General features: G+C 40.6%; 2 protein-coding genes across 2 annotated transcripts in view; one reads left to right on the forward strand and one right to left on the reverse strand.

Moving 5' to 3' along the window:
• The first annotated feature begins 496 nt into the window (after positions 1-496).
• Positions 497-19,782, forward strand: part of dph1 (diphthamide biosynthesis 1) — a 226,629-nt gene continuing 207,343 nt past the window's right edge. The window contains exon 1 of the mRNA XM_077541010.1: positions 497-687. The gene's annotated coding sequence lies outside the window, so the exon portion shown is untranslated. The remainder of the gene's footprint in view (positions 688-19,782) is intronic.
• Positions 16,546-19,782, reverse strand: part of rtn4rl1b (reticulon 4 receptor-like 1b) — a 145,330-nt gene continuing 142,093 nt past the window's right edge. The window contains exon 3 of the mRNA XM_077541008.1: positions 16,546-19,047. Coding sequence (XP_077397134.1) covers positions 18,160-19,047 — 888 coding nt within the window. The 3' untranslated portion in view covers positions 16,546-18,159. The remainder of the gene's footprint in view (positions 19,048-19,782) is intronic.

The following is a 19,782-nucleotide window of genomic DNA, read 5'->3' on the forward strand; positions in this document are numbered from 1 at the left end:
CAATCAGATACAATCTGTAACAAGCTTTTTCCAGAATGATCTTCCTGATATGCACGAACTGTACCTGACACTCACGTTTGTCACCCTTTTATTTTGAAAGCAAATTGTCAAAATTGCATTAGACTCTGGCCCATTTCATTATCTTATTTTGTGGTATGTCTAGAAGATGTTAACATTATGTTAACATTATTATTATTATTATTATTATTATTATTATTATTATACATCATGTTCCAAAAATTGTGTTTTTGAAAGACGTGCCTTTGGACACTGGTGGACGTTGTTCGCCATCAGATTAGCATTTTTTTGTATTTTGTTTTATTTTTTCAATTCCAGTGTATCATCAATTGGGGAATGCTGGACGTTATGAAGCATTCATGGGGCGCGTGTGTTGTTGCTCTCTGGCAGTAGCGAGGCGGTGACTGCACAGATCAGTTCCTGGTGTCCTAATTGATGCAGCTGTTTGACTTTTTTTTTTTTTTTTTTTTTTTTTTTTTTTACAAACAGTTGTTTGTAGAAGCTCTAATGACCGCCCGCATCGTTTATTGACTTGGGCTGCTGCCGCCGATGAATCCTCTGAGCGCTAGCTTGTCAATGTTTTGGTCACAATGTGGCTGAAGGTTGTTTAGGGCGTCCTTCAAGTTTAACCAGGTCAATCATTGGATTTGCATCATCCCGTGACGAGAGGTAAGTTCAGGTTGCCCCACTTTATTTTCTTTTTTCTTTTTTCTTTTTTCTTCTTCGCACATACTGTAAAAACCAGTGATTGAAATCATTCCACAATTCTTAACCACAACCGTGGCACATTAGTGTCAAGAGATATAACCAGGTGATAAAATTGTTTGAGATTTACTTTGAGAGTTTCTTTTTGTGTTTTTGTCTTGAGTTGTGAGAACAAGCTTGATCTAGAGAGGCTAACTGAATGGTGTCCTTGAACACAATTCAAGTCCGCAAAAAGAAGCCGTTTGGCAAATAGTGAACTGTTTATACCCCAAAAATACTTCAAGCTGTTCAACTGTCACTCCCATTTGACGTAAACAAAGAGAATTAACAACCACAAACGCTGCCTCGAGGCCGGCGTGTTAGCTTAATGCTAACAGAACGGAAAACATCATGACGTGTTAACATTAAGAGTTGCGGTTTTATTGCATAACTCTGCCTTGAAAAAGTTTGCTCATTCTTGTAATTACAAAACAAAATGTCATTGATATGCTAACAGTTAGCATCGATGGTGGTAGCTTTATTAGCAGGACATGGTGGAGCAAGACATTTACAGAGACTTAAGACTTGACTTTATTGATCCCTTTGGGATGGCTCCCTCTGGGAAATGTACATGTCCAGCAGCAATAATAATAATAATAATAATAATAATAATAATAATAATAATAATAATGATGATGAAATAATTTAATCAATCAATAAATAAGGTTATTACACCAGACATTGAATTAATAATAAACAAAAAAAATTCAATAAATAAAAGTAATTCATTTGAAATAGTGCGAGGATGAGTAGTACTATTTGTACTTATGTCTGTATAATTTGCTGCCTCCTAGTGGCTAAGGCAGAGGAGCAACCATTTACGCTCATATTTGCACTTGGTCCATAAACGTACAGTACATTTGACTGTTTTATTTACTTTCCAATTTTGTATACGAAATGCAAGAATCCATCTCCACACTCAGCAGGTCGTTCAATGGCGTAATAAAAACAAAGCTAATTGTTGCTGATGAATGTACATCGAAGCATTGCCAGTTTGGTTTGAGTTTTTTTTTCCCAGCAGAATTTCAGCCTGTCACATTCTCACGTCCTGTAATTACCCTCTGCCGTTTTTGTCAAACAAGTAACAGATGAGCCATTATGCACAACAGTTACGCGCTAATTCCGAGCTCATTCGACTGCTGTCATGTTTATCACTCGCCGTTATGATCGCTCATCGCCTTGTTTGTTCGAGTTTGACGCCGCAGTAAAATTGAAGCAGAAGCGGCAGCCGTTCACTTTATACCGGCGATAAAAGCCGGCTCCTCTTAAGTATTTTTGCCGTCGCCCGTCGTTCATTTTTAATGCAGCGCGCACGTGTGTTGAGATTTCAATCGGTCTGACCTTCGCCTGACCTTGCCTGAGCTAGCACCTCTGAGCCGCAGTGAGAATGTGCAAGGCCTATCAAGAGTGTCAGTATAGTGCAGTCTTTTAACTGTGGGGAATTTTTTTTATTTTTTCCTTTTTTCTTTGATAAACAACAACCTTTTTGATTTTTTTGTTTGTAAGGGAGGCCATTTCTTCCCAGGGCTGCTGACTTTTAACATTGACAACATCAATGTTTTCCCGTGTGTGCGTGTGTGTTGCGAGCTTGTGTGGACATTGTGTTCTTCCACTTGTGGGTAGATGTACGTAGGTGCGAACGTTGCGCAACAGATGCTGAGCCTCGACAATAAAAGCCCATCAGAGGCTTTCACAGTGAGTGCACTGGACAGCAGGCGTGCGTTGTGACTAACACTAAAAAAAGAAAATAAAGATATTGGCCTTTTGTTTCCTGACATAAATTGAATAAGCATTTTTTTTTTTTTTTGGAGGGGAAATAGTCGCTTGACCACTTTCCATTCATGACAATGAAACAAAAAGTGCTCCTGCCTGGAGCACCTTCCACATGCTGAGATGAAAATGACATGTTAATGGTTTTCACACCCTAACGCCTCGTTATGCACAGTATTTCGTTTGTCTCGATGTCGCCCACGCCATCTTTTTGTGGTTCTATCCATCATGCTAGCAGTTGTCATAATGTTCTCTCTAAAGCTCCAGTAAATGCAAAACATTTGAGCCTGTCTCACGAGTGACGCACGATGACGTCTTGCATTTTCTGTCGAGCTGTCAAAATTAATCGACAAGGTATCGATTATCAAAATATTGACAACTATTTCAATAATCGACTAATTATTTTGAGAGGAAAAAATCTCCACCAAACATTAACATAAGCCCATATGTGTAGACTGAGAAAGAGTTAGTGTGTACATCCTGTATTTAAAAAGTGCATTTTCCTGAGTGAAAATGACAGACCTGCCTTTAATGCAAAATTAAAATGAAGCCAATTAGTCAATTCTAAAAATATTCAATAGTGACAGCACTCCATTTTGTGTCACTTTAGAGGTGAAATTTAGGTTATACAAATAGTACGACCTTGGGATTGGAATGTCTGATGTAAAGGAAAAATAGGTCAGTTTTCCACTAAAATCCAATATAGTCATTTTTGCCCAAATTGCCTCGAACTTCACCTGAAAACAGACTCATTAAAGGCTTGGTCTTGCTGACCGCCATCCTTGTCAAAGGTTGTTACATGTTCTAAAAGGGGATGCAAAGGCTGAGGTGGTCCGTTTGATCTGACAGGCTTGACTTTAATTTCCCAAGATGCGACTACAGAAGATACGTGAGAGGATACGAGAGCGGACGCAAGGCAGCGTCCGTTTCCTTTTGTTTGGTGGTGTCGAACGGAGACTACTTGATTTTGCCGGCGTGTTTGCAAAAGTCTTTGAAAACTTTCAACGTCTTTTTAAAGAAAATATTTCATTTACAGAAGACTCATCAGACAAAAATCACGCCTTCATGTTTTGATTGATGTTTTCGGAGTTTAATTTAGTATAACTCACGAGTTAAATCTTTAAAGTTTTAACTTTGACAGCCCTAATACAAATACGTGGACTGAGAAGGATCGTCTGTGTTGACCCAGATCGACGCACAAAAACCTGTTTCAGTCGGTTTGTCAGGTCAGAAAGCACTCGCTGAAAGGTGTGCATCTGATGTAACACCGATTTTTGCCCAGTTCCGTGTTCCAGACCGAAAATCCACCATACAGTTCATAGAGAAACCATCTTTTCAAATTTCCAACCGCAGCAAAACTAGTTGCAGATTTTGGAATTTTTGAAAACCCGGCCCATTGCGCAACAGTTCAGTTGAGTACACTGTGTGGTGTCAAGACCAAAATTGAACAAAAATCTTCTGTTTGATGAAAGTCCCATCCGGCTTTCGGACTTTTGTCAGTGAAGTGGACATCGGCTTTTTAGGGTTAACCCTAAAAAGCCAAACGTATCATATTAAATATAAGACATTTTGAGTCCTCTATTTCACGAGTCTAATATATTTTTCCCCTCATTAAAACCCTGACGTATATGATCTGACACTTGCACTGCACGGATAATCCATTAGAGGGCAGTATCACCCAGCTGATGGCTTTTCCAGCGACGTTGCAAGAGTGTCCCAATTGAAAAAGGGGAGACATCTATACTTATTAATAGTGCGAAATGTTCTTTCTGATTTTTGGAAATACTAATATGTTTGATATGTCTGTTTTTATATTTGTGACAGTTATAAACATATGAATTTAGTGCATTGTGACCGGATGTATCAAATATGACACAAATCAAAAGTCATATGTGGAAGTTGATTTACAAAAAAAAAAAAAAAAGTTTGTTTAAAAGGACCAATAACTAATCTATTCACAAAGAATAAGAATTTTTCTCTCATATTTTGTGGTTTAGACTTTGTCGGGTTAATTAGATGAATGTGTTTAGGATTGTTTGGCATTGGTGGAGTTTTGTTTGACTTTATGCCATTCTACAACTCTTTTAATTGGATTTCACAAGAGTGTGCAAGTGTATTAGATGTCGTCTGCAGATCTATGGTGGCAGAGCAGTGTCCAAGAATGTACTGACCTTTAGTAACGTCAAGTGTGGAGGGCATCTAACAATCCGCACAGTGGTCAAGATGTGGGACGATGGGCAAGGTGTCAAAAGATGTGATGTGATGAGAAACATCATGTAGTGCGCATTAGGAGTGTGACAATAGCACGATAAATCGTGATGCTTTGTCTCGTGACATTTGTAGTTAATATACAGCCACTATAACAGCTCCACTGTTCATGACTTACAGTATTGAACAATTACTTGGCAGGCCACAAGGGGGAGTGCCTCGTAAAAGTGGCGGGAAAATGGATGGACGTCTTCAGGTGAAGAAGACTCATAAGCTTACTTTTTTTTTTTTCTCCATAAGCTTACTTGTACTTTTGTTTATCTGTCCAGCAACTGACTGTTTTGCACAAGTTTCTATGAAAAATGTGTATTATATCTTCAGTTTTAACATTTTAAAACATACTTTGTTTCGACTGTTTTGAAGCACACAATTTTTGAAGAATATTAATATTGATTTAATTGTATAGTAGATTATCGTGGATTGATTCCCTGACCAATATATCGAAAATCGCGGTATTGTCATATCGTGAGATAATCGTTATCGTGATCCTTGTATCGTATCGTGAGGTTCCCACCCTTATTGCGCAAACAGTTTCAGAGAGGATTTACGGATCTCCAGCTGTGGCAAACAGTCGGATCTTCCTGGTTTACAAATTCTTCACTTCACAGCATTCTTTTTTTTTTTTTTTTTTTTATTTTATTTTTATTCTGTTTAAAATCATCGGTGAGGAAGCCGTGTTCGCTACAAAAGCCTTTGCAAAGATGTGAAGCCTTCGTTTGATTCTTTGGTGCTGGTGCTTGTTGAGGAGACTTGCACCAGAGCTGGAATCTAAAAGGATCTCCCTGTTGAGACAACTTTGCAAACCAAGTGAGAAGGGAGGCAGCGACTTTTTTTTTTTTTTTTTTTAAATAAAGGGCTTAACATCTTATTTTTAGCATGGAGGAGAAGAAGCGCGTGCCGACACGAGCGGCGCTAAGACGAGTCTCCTGTGACGGAGTAGCACTCGATGCTGGGATGTGACGCCGCGGCGTGCGTCTTCAGCTCAACCCCAATCCCCCCCCCCCTCCCCCCAGGGGACGTGGCAAAAGGACATTGCTCGGTACATTTTTACATTTTTATAACACGCTCGCTAAAAGTTATTACAGAAGGTGGCAGGCCATTCTTTGCCATTAAATTAAAAGCAGAGAGAAAATCTGTCCCATTTTTCATTCTCATTGCACTCTGTTTATCTATTCATCTATCTTACCATTCATCATGGCTGTCACACAGACTTCCCTTCGCCCACTTTTTTTTTTTCCCTTCACATTTTGCTGATCAGCAGTTAACTAGCGGCCTTGAGTAAAATTCCCATTTAACGCTCCCTTATTGCGGTAATGGATCACAGCAACTTTTTTTTTTTTTTTTCCTCCCCTGTATCGCTCCAAAACAACAGTGTCCACTAGAACATTAATAACACTGCAGCAATTTATTTATTTATTTTTTTCGTGGGAAAACTAATTTCAATATTAATAAAAACGGCGAAGATTGGCACAAAACAAATCAGTGAAAAACGGAACACTACAAACAATCTTGAGGCCTTTTTTGTAGCATCCATGACCGAACACTCAGTATTGATTAAGTATACGTTTATTTATTTGGAGCTCGCAAAACTGTTGCCGGACTAACACCAACGAGGTGTTAAAGGTTACTTAAAGAAAGTCTCTCTAGCTAAAGCCAAACTGTGGCAGCGTTTTTACTTTCTGGACCTGGATTTGACAGCTCTGCTATCGAGGTCATGTTGGTTCCATAATGACGCAGCTCTGGGTTGCCTCTCTGACAGTGTGAGTGAATCCCAACTGCTGTCAATTTGACCTGACACAATTAGAACCCAGCTTAGTACTGGCATCTTAAAAAAAAAAAAGGAATTATTTCCTTACATATTTATTTTTGAGATAAAATGTTATTTAAATGAATTAATTAAGATAAAAAAAATGAATAAGATCTAAAAAATGACAGTCCAGAGTTTTAAGTAAGAAAAAGAAAGATGAAAGGTAGATAAATGTTTAAAAATGTCAAAAAAGTGACCATAAATATCCAAAAATGAAGAAAAGCAGAAAATTACCATGAAATCCAACTAAATTGCCCAAAAATGTCAATTTGGATTTAAAAAAAAAAAGGCAGAAAAGAATTGCAAAAAAGTCAGAAAATTTATTTTAAAAAAAGTAGAAAAGAAATATATATATTTACTAGGGGCGTAAAAAAAAATCGATTCGGCGATATATCGCGATACTACATCGCGCGATTCTCGAATCGATTCAATAATCGGCAGAATCGTTTTTTTTTTTTTTTTTTTAAGGATTCACACCTTGAGCATGGAAGAATGTTATATGAACGGAACATTAAGCCTTAATATTTTATTTTAATGCTGTTCAAACATGAAACAGATTACAACCTCTATAAGACTGAAATTTCAGATAAATAAATAATACATTTTCATATAAATCTTACACTCTACAAGCTTACTGATTAGTATTTTCTAAATTTGAATGAAAAAAAATCGCAACAATCGACTTATAAATTCGTATCGGGATTAATCGGTATCGAATCGAATCGTGACCTGTGAATCGTGATACGAATCGAATCGTCAGGTACTAGGCAATTCACACCCCTAATATTTACTATAAAATGTCGCAAAAGCAAAAGAAATCCTGATAAATGACCATAAAATGTCCGCAAAATTTCCCCCCCCCACAAAAAAAAAAAGGCAGAAACAAATCCAAAAGTGGAAGACGAAAGTGAGATGAAAATGAACCTCAAAGTATTCAACAATGAATATTTTTCTGTTATGGTGACGCACACTCTAATTAGCTCTTGGACCCTCACTCAGTACATCAGACTAACACTAACCAATCTTTCCGTCATCATCATGTTAAAATGTTTTGTGGCTCCAGACAGATTTATTTTTTTTATTTATTTATTTTTTTATTTTTTTATTTGGCCTAAAATGGTTCTTTTGACAGTAGAGGTTGCTGACCCCTGACCAAGCAGCGTCTCAGCAGCCAAGTCAGTCCGAGCTACTCCATCTCCAACCTCTGCCCTCCGCACATCAACACGGGACAAGAACCCTTGTCACTGGAGAGGATATTGGTGTCACGATGCTGTCACAAGAAGGCACAGCAGTGATGAACTGTAACCGGTTTTCTGCCCCACTGACCCGGAGTGTTGATTCTTTGTTGTAATGGGGGCTCACACCAGAGCTCAATACTGGTGCTGCACCCCTGCGGCGTTTCTATCATGTCTCATGGCCTTTTGCCATCTGCTTGGAGGACCACGGATGGAGCCAACCAATTAGAGTGGCCACAAAATCAATTCACTTCTTTCCCGCTGGTGTAAAAGACGCCTACGACTGTGTGAACAAAGTCCTTTCCTGGCTTTTGTCATTTTTCTGCCGTAGTATTGCCAACCAGTCAACTGTATTGGGTTCATTTAACAAACAATCCTTTTAATTCTTTGAGTCTTCGATTCTCCCAACTCGAGCAGTAGTTGTAGAGTTCCCCGATGCTCTGAGCCCCCAACCCAACACCTATGCTAATTTTAACCTTTAGAGAGGCATCAACGTCCCGTTTAAATTAGTTGTATATGACTAATGTGTCATCACACATTTTCCCCTCTGCTACTTCCACATTTCTTTCGTGTCAAATCAAAGTCTTGGTTGTTTTCCCCCTGCCTGCGATTTTGTCTGGTCAGGTGTCAACAAAGGTAGTAAAACTCAACTAGCGACCAAATCAACAAGTCCAACACGTATGGTTCCAACTACGTCAGACACGAAACGTAACAACTGCTGTGAACAGTTGAGACGGACGGTCATTAACTTACCAAACATGGTCCTCGGTTTAACGCGGATGTGGTTTATCGTCTGTTTACGCACGTCATCTTCAGTAGGATAATTTGCCGAGACATTCCCTTAAAGCACAGGTCCCAAACCCCAGTCCTTGAGGGGCGCAGTCCTGCATGTTTTAGAGGTTTCTCTCCTCAAACACAGCTGAATCATATAAGGAGGATTCATCAGGTTTCTTCAGAGCTTGCTGATGAATCAGGTGTGTTTGGGGAGAGAAACCTCTAAAACATGCAGGACTGCGGCCCTCGAGGACTGGAGTTTGAGACCTGTGCCTTAAAGTATACTCTGCTAATTGCTGCCTGATGGAATCTCGCCTGGATGATTATCCATATTATAAGTAAAAAAAGAGTACTTGTATTTTTGACAAGAATGAAAATAAACTGAACCACAGGAGATTTTTTATGGCTAGCATGTTTCCACACAGGCGCCGTCATGCCTCTAAAAGGTATGTCGAAGCCAGGATATTGTCCGATCGTGATCATTCCCCCATTCCGTGTCGATTCCCTTCACATCAAACTGAAAATGTTATGTTGTGCTACTTTAGTTTCAGGCTCCCGTTGTTATGTCGTAATGGCCAAAGCCAGGATGAGTTTTCACTTTCCAAGGCGCATCACGGAGAAGCGAACTGACTCCTGGTGATATCACGCGAATGATTTGACGGCGTTTGTGTGTGCGTGCGTATTCCTTCGCAAATCCATAACGTTGCGTTAGTATGTAGAGTCTGGCTTGTGGCCACCGTTTGAGTTTCATCAGCGGGGCTTCGTTTCTACAAACAAACAAACAAAACGGCGGCCTGGTGCTTGCGTGGGTGCTCCAACCCTATTTGGAAGCTGTTCAGGCGCACACACACACCAACACACAGTTAGGGTCACGGGCATTCCATGTAAAATATGTGTTTTTATCGCTTGAATTATTGTAGTGCGAGAGGCAGCATGTTTGTGTGTGTGTGTGTTTTTATGTGAGCGATGCCACACCGCGGGGCAGCAACACTCGCAGTGAGGGAGTGAGACAAGTTTGAACTCAAACCTCCGACGCCCTGCAGCTTCCTGACTGTGTGTTGAGTGCGTGATTGGTGGTGCGCTGCAGAGTGTGAGCACTGAGCAAGCTTCTCATGCACCTTTTGAAGTCCCTGTGAAAAGACAGAAAGACATAGGACTTGCTACCTACGCGTTCTTTGACCTATTTTAGTTTTTTATTCTATGTACTGTCTACTACCTTTGTTGTATGGATTTACAAGACATGAGTGCGTCAAATTGAACCTAATAATATAGCAAGAAATGTATTGAATTGAATATATATATATATATAATATAATGAATAAGGGCTGCACGATATTGGAAAATCAAGCAATATAGTTGCTGAATATAGCTATATCAATATTATTATAATATTATCAATATTATTATAATGACATTTTTATTATCGAATGAAATAATTACATTTTTTTTCATGCAGCAAAATAAGCAAACTCATGATAATCTTAATTAATTGTAATTATCTCTTGTTCAACTATTGGATGACGGTGCACATTTTAGTTAGCGGCTAACTGGCCAAATTCAGATAAAAGCACAAAATTCCATATGAAACTTATTGCATGTCTTTGCGATATGCAAATTGCATGGGCCAGTATTGCAATATTGATATATTTTTGATATACTGTGCAGCCCATATATATATTATTTAATTATTATATTTAATTATAGTATTATTTAATAGGATATCTTGGCTCGGCATGCAGTGAACATGTGAGAAAATATTAATGCCTGTCTGAGAAAAGTGCATAAATTGTGTGAGGGGGTTTTACATCCTTAAAATAGACAATAAATGTAAATAAAACAACAACAACAAAGCTGACTACTACGTGGATTTCATCTATTGCAGCTATTTTTTGAACCATAACCGCAGCACGAGTCTAGAGAGTTGTTCCACTGGTATGGAAAGAGAATACGACATGCGAATTAAAACACCTTGTGGTTCTGTGTGAAAGTCTTCATTCCACTCGAAGCAGCGGGGCGTCGGCACCTGCGGCGAGGCGGGAGTTTTCAAGCGGGGTGGAAGGCCGTTAGATGTCTGTCCTCGGAGCGGCAGATGGGATTAAGTGGCCGCTGTCGCCGGCTCACCTCACGGTGAGCAACAAAATCAGCAGCACATCAGCATAGCGTCGTCTTTTTTTTTTACAGCCGGCGGTTAGAAAGCGTCTTTGACAGGCGATCACAGGCACATTTTCATTTAAATAAAAAAAAAAAAAAAAAAAAAAAAAAGAGGCGGCGATTTCTGGACATGGTGGCCCAAACTGATAGTGTAGGAAGAAAAAAAAGAAAAAAGAAAAAAAAAAAGAACAAAAAAAAAAGTCTTCTTTGATGAAGCAGGGCCGCTTAATGTCCCTCAATATACTTTAGGGTGGATTTAATTTAAAAGATCATTTAACAACAGAGAAGGATCATATAAAACAAGTCATTACTTCTCCAAATGGATACTTAGTGGTTAATTTTAAGAGATAATGTTTTGTTGTTATTTTTTGCCAAGGAAAATACAACTTATCGAACAAAATGGAGTATCTGCAATGTCAAATTATTAACTGTGGCTCAGGTGAAACAAAATACATACCAATTCTACCTTTTTTTTTTTTCCTCTCCCCAGACAGATGTCATGCCAGTGCTCAACTCTTGAGTAGTCACCAATACCAAGTACAAATATTGTTCCCAAGATACATAAAATTCTCCCTGCCCCCCTAAAAAACAAATACTTTTAAACCAAACCTATAATCCAGGAGCAACGGACTCCTGTTTGCTTTCCACTGCAATGATTGTCTTTTGTTTATTTGTGTTAACATCGCAAGTTGACGTGCAAAATTAAAATTCATTCAAACCCAAAAACATATACGTTTTAATACATTCTTTTAATACATATTTATATGTTTGTTTGTTATTTTAATGCATTTATTTTTTATAATGCTAGAGCATACAGAAGGATTTGATGCAGCTTCTGACATGTAGAGGTGGCTGAAAGCAATAGTAGTTTCTACAAAAAATGGCCAGCAGGTGGCAGCAGAGTATGAGATCAACCAGTGCCATGTTGCAACAAGCTCTTTTTGCCAGTGTTTTCAACAGGTTTGTGAATGATGAGACTTAGCTATATTCCAATGCTAATTGCTGCAAAATGGAAGCAGATACACTTGAAGAAATAAGAGACTGTGTGCCCTGCAATTGGCTGGCAACCAGTACAGGTTGTACCACTGCCCAAAGCCAGCTGAGATAGGCTCCAGCATCCCCCGTGACCCTTGTGAGGAATAAGCGGTCAAGAAAATGGATGGATGGATTGAAATAAGAGACTCTAATCTTTCTTTTTTTTTTTTTTTTTTTTTTTTTTTTTTTTTTTTTTAGCAATGGAATAGAATATTCTGTGGACCTTGCAAAATTAGTCAAAATCTAGAAAATGACTGTGAGTAAATGAGTTAAAGCCACAAAGATCCAAACGGCGTGTTTTTCTTCAGATGTTTGCAGTACACGTTCTAGGTGGGTCGGTGTTGCTATATTTATCCAGACTCCAGACTTGGCATGAACGTGATAGGCAGTGATGTCGGTCACGTCCCTGACAACGTGCGGCTCGCCAAGCAGGAAATAAAGACAGACAGCGTGCCGGAGTGGCAAAATCCAGTAATCAAAAGACAGCCAAGCAGAGCCACCAAGTATCCGCCGCACATCAGTCATCGGCGAAACGCACGCTGAGTTCACTGTGCTGGGGAAAGGCGGAAATATTTGCAAATCCTTTACAGAATTGTGAAAAGCAGACTTCCCAAGGATGTTCGCGCTGTCGTCAATACGTGACAACTGGGCACAATTTCAAGGTGTTTGCTCACACAAATCTCTGTGGCTTTTCTTGCTAAATCAACTCCAATTATTTGTCACGGTTGCATGCGACCATGTACAAGAAAGACTTAAAAATGGCAACTGTCAGAAAGGTCAGTTCATGGAGCGCCAGTTCCATCCAAGACCATCAAGATCTGGACAAAATATTCACTCTTGACTGCTGAAAATTGCTCAATGAGACAAATATCCCCTTAAATAAGTATTTCTTAATCGCTACATCGTCTTTTGTCCACTATCAAAGGAGAGGTCAAGCCCCAAACCCCCAAAACAATATATTCTATGTAGCCCTTATAGTCTAAATACGGTATTCTGGTTAATATTGCGAAGAAGCAAAATCCAGCAGTTTTTATCAATATCAGAAAGCGGCCATGTGAAGATGACATCACAGATGCTCAGGTCTCAGGTAACAACCAATCACAGCTCAGCTTCAGAAAATAGGTGACCTGTGATTGGTCGTTCCCTGAGCAACTGTGATGTCATCTTCGGTCGACAGCAAGTGGCAAAATGGCCGCCCCATGAGATGGATAAAAACGGCTGGATTTTGCGTCATAACTCTTATTCTACAAATGTAATATTAATCAGAATGTCATGTTTAAACTTGGTGAGGTCACACATAACATATTATTGTCAGGAAATGGTTGACTTAAAACGCTAATAACGATGAGAGACATACAGAATCCTTCTAGAGGTTAAATGTTCTCCGTTATATCTTTCTTGATTTGGCTGAATTTAAGAATTACGAACACTCGAGTGCTAATGAGAACCCTATGTCTAGGACATTTGATGGGTAAACATTATGTAAAGTACTATAAGAGGCAGTGCTTTAGGTACGCAGTTGTACTAATAGGTTATGTAGATGATTGAGTGATCTTTAACTTTATTAGTGATTACCACTTTGAGGCATAGACTACATCTTTTAGTGTGCAAATGCAACGGATCTTCCGGTAATCTAATTTCTTCCGTCATAAAGTCATTGGAACTTTTAGCTAAAAGCGAAGACGGACTGGAAGTCTTTTGGAATGAAGATATTTTGCAAGCGCCTCATTTGTGACGTGACGCATCCAAACTCTCATCTGAGTGGAAAAACGAAACTTTAAAGGGGGGACGAAGTAGCGCTCCGCTGTCTGTCTTTGGCTCACGGCTGGAGACTCGAGCTTCGCTCAGCAGTCTGGCGCGGCTAAGCAAAGCGGCGGAACGGCTCAATTAACTTTGATTACACGTGACGCGAGCGGTGACATAAATAGCGCAGGATAAAAAAAATATTAAATAAAAATCTGCGGCAGAGTGGAGGAAAAGCTCCTCATGGTGGCACGTAAGAGCCAGCGTTGGATGTTTTGACTGGTGAAAAAGATGTATTGCACTTAGCCAGCCCACCCTTCTTAATATCTTAACAAGAGAGACGACATGAAACCGAGATGTATTGTCACACGGGCACATGCGACGATGACTCTGTCATTTCCCCCCTCGCGTAATCTGTCTGATTCGAGGTGAGAGACGAGCGGATTAGCGGGCCTCTAATCCACGCAGGTGCCGTCAAGGCCTCGGGCCGCCACTTTTAACAGGAGTTTAATATGCAGCCCCTTCTTGCTCGCTAGAAGTGGAGCACGCCGCCGCTCTTGGGGGGGATTTCAGTCGCCGTAAATAGACCAAAAATAACCCAGCTGGGATGACAAAGTGTTTTTGTGGGGAAAGAGGTGTTAACTTTGTGATTAAGTTGGGGGAAAATAGGTGCTAAGCATTTTATGACTTTTTTTTTTTTTTTTTAAGTTAGTTTTTTTCTTTTTCTTGGCGATTAATCACGGTGTCACTCGGTCTTCCTTTCCAGCTCTCAGCCTTTCCATTTTTCTAATGGCTTGCTTTTAATCAAATGCCACGCAGCAGTGACAGTAAAGCAGTTAAAAGCCAAATGGAAACCGAGCGGATGTTATTTTAGTGGCTCTGCCATAAAGTGTAATGGACAATTTCATGTGGTGCTTATATAAAAGAAGCCTTCGACCACCGGCGCTAATATGTGAGCTCAAATCATCTGTAAAACATTTATATTTAGTAGCGCTGGGCACAAATCGCTGGTGACTTGGATTAACGGATTGGTCGTCGTAAACGTAACACGGAAGTAGCTACAGGAAAAATTAGCTCATAGCTAGTTGATGTTGTTTTTTTTTTTGTGTGCATTGCTTGTTGTATGTCTTACTGACATTCTGATCTGTAATTTTTTAATGCATGTACATCAGATTGTGTCAATTTGAAAAAAAAAACAAAAAAAAAACCATGTAGTTGTTGGCCGGCTCTGGAAACATAGACGCTAGCCGCTTCTCACACCTTCTTAGCAACAGACGAAAGAGAGTACAGTAGTTTGGACGCTGTTGGACGAATTAGCTTAGCATTAGCGAGGCGGAAGCTATACAACAAGCTTGTTGTAACGAGGGTACCAAACAGCTTGAGACAAAAGTTAGTTTGACACCCCCTGTTTAAACTATTAACATATGCAATTAAAAATTTTTTGGGCGTGGCATCAATTTCTCGTTTTTATTTTTTTGGCGATTTGTGGCAGAGCTCAGTCCCTATTATTAATCTCCGGGTGATTTATTCTATAAATGCCAGTCTGACTGCGATTCCTCCTCCTCAAACATTTTGACGAGTCGCCGCGTGTGCCGAGAAAACCAGGTGAGCCGGGACGTCATGGAGCGAGCGGCTCTGTAATTAGGAAAATCACAGCTGCATTTACGGCGGGGAGCCATCGCGTTTGCAACACAGCAGAGCAGAGCGATCCATACAAGTAAACAGTGTTTTCGCGGATGACCCTGTGTAAGGGGAACTCAATGACACATTGTCGTTTGACTGAAATGTACGCGACAAACACGTCGTTTTGTTTCAACGTTAATAGACAAGATTTGAATTTCGAAGGTGAGTACAGTCATCTCTCGCTATATTGCGCTACACTGTGTACATGTAGTTATTGTTTTTCCACACCAGGATTATGAGTTTGTGAATTTTCATCATAGTGAATTTTTTTTTTTTTTTTTTTTTTTACATTGAGTTAGTTTTCAGAGCAGGTTGTTAGTTTCAGATAGTTTCTTGTTTATATTGTATTTCATTGACAAAAAAAAAAAGATTACAGATTTATGTATTGCTTGTATTTGTTTAAAAATTATATAGGAAGAAGACCTTGAAAAAAAATCACATCTTAGATTGCAATCGTATCAATAGCGAGGGGGAAAATATTGCAATTAGATGATTTTTTATTTTTTTTCAAAATAGGTTCAGCCCTTATGTAGAGCGTGATACCAAATTTGTCTCACTTGAAAATAATCTTGACAGCACAAGTTTTTGTCTCCGTCTCCCCCCTCTTTTTAAACGAGCATGATGGATGTTTGCGTGCGTGCTAACAAGCTTGTTAGCGACACTCACACGTGAGCGCTGGCCAACATACAAATGGATGCGGGCATGCTCACTGCTGTCCCCATTTGTCATTGAACGGCTCGCTCATACATCAACGCAGACAAAAGAAAATTCTTCAGACACTTTGTGGGAGTGTTTATATTGCATCAAATCTGACGTCTGGCTGCTAATATGTTGCTAGTTGGGTGGCATGTGCTAATTCTGAGAGATGTGTTTAACTGAATAATGTAATTAAACACAAATTATTTCAGGCATTTGTGCCCATTCATTATCTGACAATCTGTTCATTTAAAAGGTCGTAACAAAAAGTGAATCTCAAGTTGATTATTGAAAACAAAATATTTTATTTTCCCAATAGCGCTAAAGTACTTTTCAGGTGGCTTATGAAATTGTGGCTTTTTTTTGTTTGTTTTGCTTCTTGATTCTGCTCATGATTATGAACGTCCTTCGAGGTTGCTCGTATATTTGAGCAAAGATCATTCTACACTGTGTGCAGGAGGAGGATTTCTTTGTTTGCATGCTGTGGCTGTACTTCCATAGGGGGAGCTTTATTGCAAGTGCGAGCGAGAGCAAAAGATGAAAAACATGGAAAAAAAAAAAAAAAGAGGGCCAAATTTGCTGACAGAGCAATTTCTTGTTTACCTGGGGAAAAAAATACATGAATGGAATAGCAATGAAATGAGAGCGACATTGATTTATCGCCAAACACGCCTATAAAACATAACAGCATCAATAAACAGACCCAGGCTGCCACTGTGAGACATAAGAAGATATAGATTTTAATATCTTTATAAATTTTTTCGGAGTCTTGGGATTACGCCACGCGGAACGCACTGGCAACAAAAATAATACACAAATGCAAAATCATAGAACGAGAGAGGACGCAGGTTGACAACTTTGTGCGTTAACAAATGAAGGTTCTGAAAAAAATACCATGAAAAAAAATGAGCTTGATAAAATAAAAACATCTCCCGATTTAAGGAGCCAGAACCCTGTTATCATAAATTGATGCCACTGATATTTTTTTCCCCCATCAATGTTTGACAGTAAATGTATAATATCAGTACTATAGTCCGTTCCATTGTTACATCATCAATACAAACATCATCGAAGTCCAACAGAGGGAGGCACATAAGCTCCAGAAGCTTGCCGGCACATCACGTTCTCGTCCGTCAGACAGTGTGTGTGCTTTACATAATTCCGTCAGTGTCTTGGATTGCGACAGATTCCAGAACGAGGGCAAAAGTCTTTCCCCGTTTGCCATGCTCCTTCTGAATTGTACTTTTGTATTGGGTTCAAACCACAAAAGTCCGTTCAGCTAGCACACATAGCTCGCAAATGTTTTGAGTCTTGTATGCCAGTGACCAAATAATTCAGGAAAAAAAACATCATCCACAATAAGTGACAGCAGTTGGACACCAGTTCACTGGGGAAACTGACAAAGCCCTATTTGACTTGTCCTGCTGGCCCTGCAGCACGGGATCATCGCTAGCTAGGTCCACTCTGTGTCTTGGAAAGTAAAAAAAAACAAAAAAAAACATACGAGCACAACGTACAGACACGCTCGCGGTTTCGTCTGAAGACGTAAGCGAGAGAATGGGTTCAGTCCACAGGATCCCGACACAATTAGCAGCAGCTTCACATCCAGTGGGGCAGGAGCGAAAGTGTAAATGAGAAGGCAGCCTCGCATGTCGGAGGTGGGGCGATTGCTAGCTTACTGGGTGGAGTTAGTTTGGAGCGATTTCTTGCTGTGAATAAGCTTGTTATCCGTGCTATTTATGGCCTTGAATCAACAGTGGCTATAAATTCCATTTTGTTGGAGGAATATTTACATTCCAAGGTCTGTTAATGAATATTTTGGCTCTTTTTGGATCTGCTGCTAGCAAGAGATGAACTGGAGCGTGACGGTCAGTCGTCGACTATCCAGTTAAACTCTCTCGCACGATAGAACATGTTAAAGAAGGCCAAATTTATGACTTAAACCGTTTATACGCTCGCCTCTGCACAATATTTGGTTGTTGGAGGTCCAGAGCTGAAACGGGCCAACAAAAAGACATGAACATGAAACCTGGCTTTAGCTGGCAGTGCACGCTTGGTCTGCCTGAACCTTTAGTCAGGGGGACTCCCTGCAAGTCCTTCTGATGTTTTGATGCTTGTGCTCATAGGAATGGTTACGGTTCCTGTACAACACTTACACATAATCACACTCGTACACAGAAAAGACACAGGGGCCAGGAGTGATAGTGTTCCTTTTTTCACCAGACCCGCCGTAGATCAGCGCAAAATAACGTGAGTGTTTGTTGTCATCAAGGCAACCACAAGGACGTAGATGTATGATAAGGGCAGGGATAAGTTTGCCCCATTGTTGGCTTGCTGAACCCCACTCGGGGGTCGAACAGTGGTCCGCGGAACACACTTGTGCTTCCTTCTCGTGACGGTGCCGTCTGGGGACGTGTGATCGTGTTTCCCTCCATCGGAGAAATCCGGAGAGGAATCCTCCTTGTCCGCCATGACCTCCTTGGAGTGGTGGACCTCGTTGTCACCCTTCCCCTTGCTCCCCCGACTGCGGTTCTTCGAGCAGTTACGAGGCCGGCCGGCCCTGGAGGGGTTCACCACATTGCTCTGGCCCCCAGAGCCCGCCACAACACCGCGATTAACGGATGGTGGGCTGACCGTGCCAGATAAGTTGTTGGTCTGGGCTCTAGATTCTGAATTTGGAGAGCAGTTGGAGAAATCCTCCTTGCGCAGTTCCTTCAGGTCTTTGCCGACCATGTCCACAGGCGCCTGGCAGCCCACGGTGGACGTTGAGCCCCTAAAACGTTTCAACCACTCCCACAGGGTGAGGGCCTTGCAGTCACATGACCAGGGGTTGTCATTGAGACGCAGGTATTCCAGAGCGGGCAGCGTGTCCAGGCTGTCCCCTGACAGTTGCATGAGGGAGTTGTTGAACAGATAGAGGGTGGTGAGACGTTTGAGGTCATGGAATGCCAGATGGTGAACCCACTCGATCTGGTTTTGGTGCAGGAGGAGGCGATCCAGGGCACGAAGTCCTCGAAAAGTGTTCTGGTTGAGTCTCCACAGGTGATTGCCGTGCAGGAACAGGTGGCTCAGATTGTGGAGGTCAGAGAACGTGTCATCCTGCAGGAACTTCAGATGATTTTGCTGAGGAGACAAGATGACAAAGTAATGTCGTTAATTGCACTCCGGATGAAAGGTTACACCAGCAGTGCAAAAATATCACTCTTTTTGGAATATTTTCACCAATCTGAGAATTCTTGTGAGGTCTGTGTTGTTGGATAAGGGACCTTGGTTTTCAGAGTTGGGTACTTCTGTCTCTCCATCAGCCTCCTTGTGTCAACAAGGCATCCGTCAGGATGCCCACATTTTCGGCGAGTACTTTATGACGCAAAGCCACAAAGAAATACACTGACTGAGAAGGATCGTCTGGACTGACCCAGATCGACAAAAGAAAACCTGCTTAAGTCGGTAGGCGCCCTTTAACGATGGGGCCAACAGAGAGAAGGAAGTGCCCACCACTGTTGGTTTTCATATGTTGTAACCCTAACCCCAAAGGTAATTGATTTGCTTAAGGCAGGGTTTAAAAAAATAATAATTCTTACCAAAACTTTCTCCATGCCCAGAATGGTTTAAAATGTTGTTTTTGAAGACTTAAGGGGTGGGTGAAGGGGACCAAGTCCATCCAAGATCTATTAGGTAAATAATTAAGAAGTGTGTGTCTTTAATATTCTCCCCATACGTTCTACGTGCAACTGGTTGTTCTTGCCGTGTGCGGGTGACCCGTTGCATGCCCCGTTGGCCCCAATAAACCGGCTTTTGATCTTAACTCGTGCAAAATGTAGAAAACTAATGAGCCGTGCCCGATGAATAGTAATGACT

Source organism: Festucalex cinctus, chromosome 13, assembly GCF_051991245.1.
Source record: "Festucalex cinctus isolate MCC-2025b chromosome 13, RoL_Fcin_1.0, whole genome shotgun sequence".
Taxonomy (NCBI): Eukaryota; Metazoa; Chordata; class Actinopteri; order Syngnathiformes; family Syngnathidae; genus Festucalex; species Festucalex cinctus.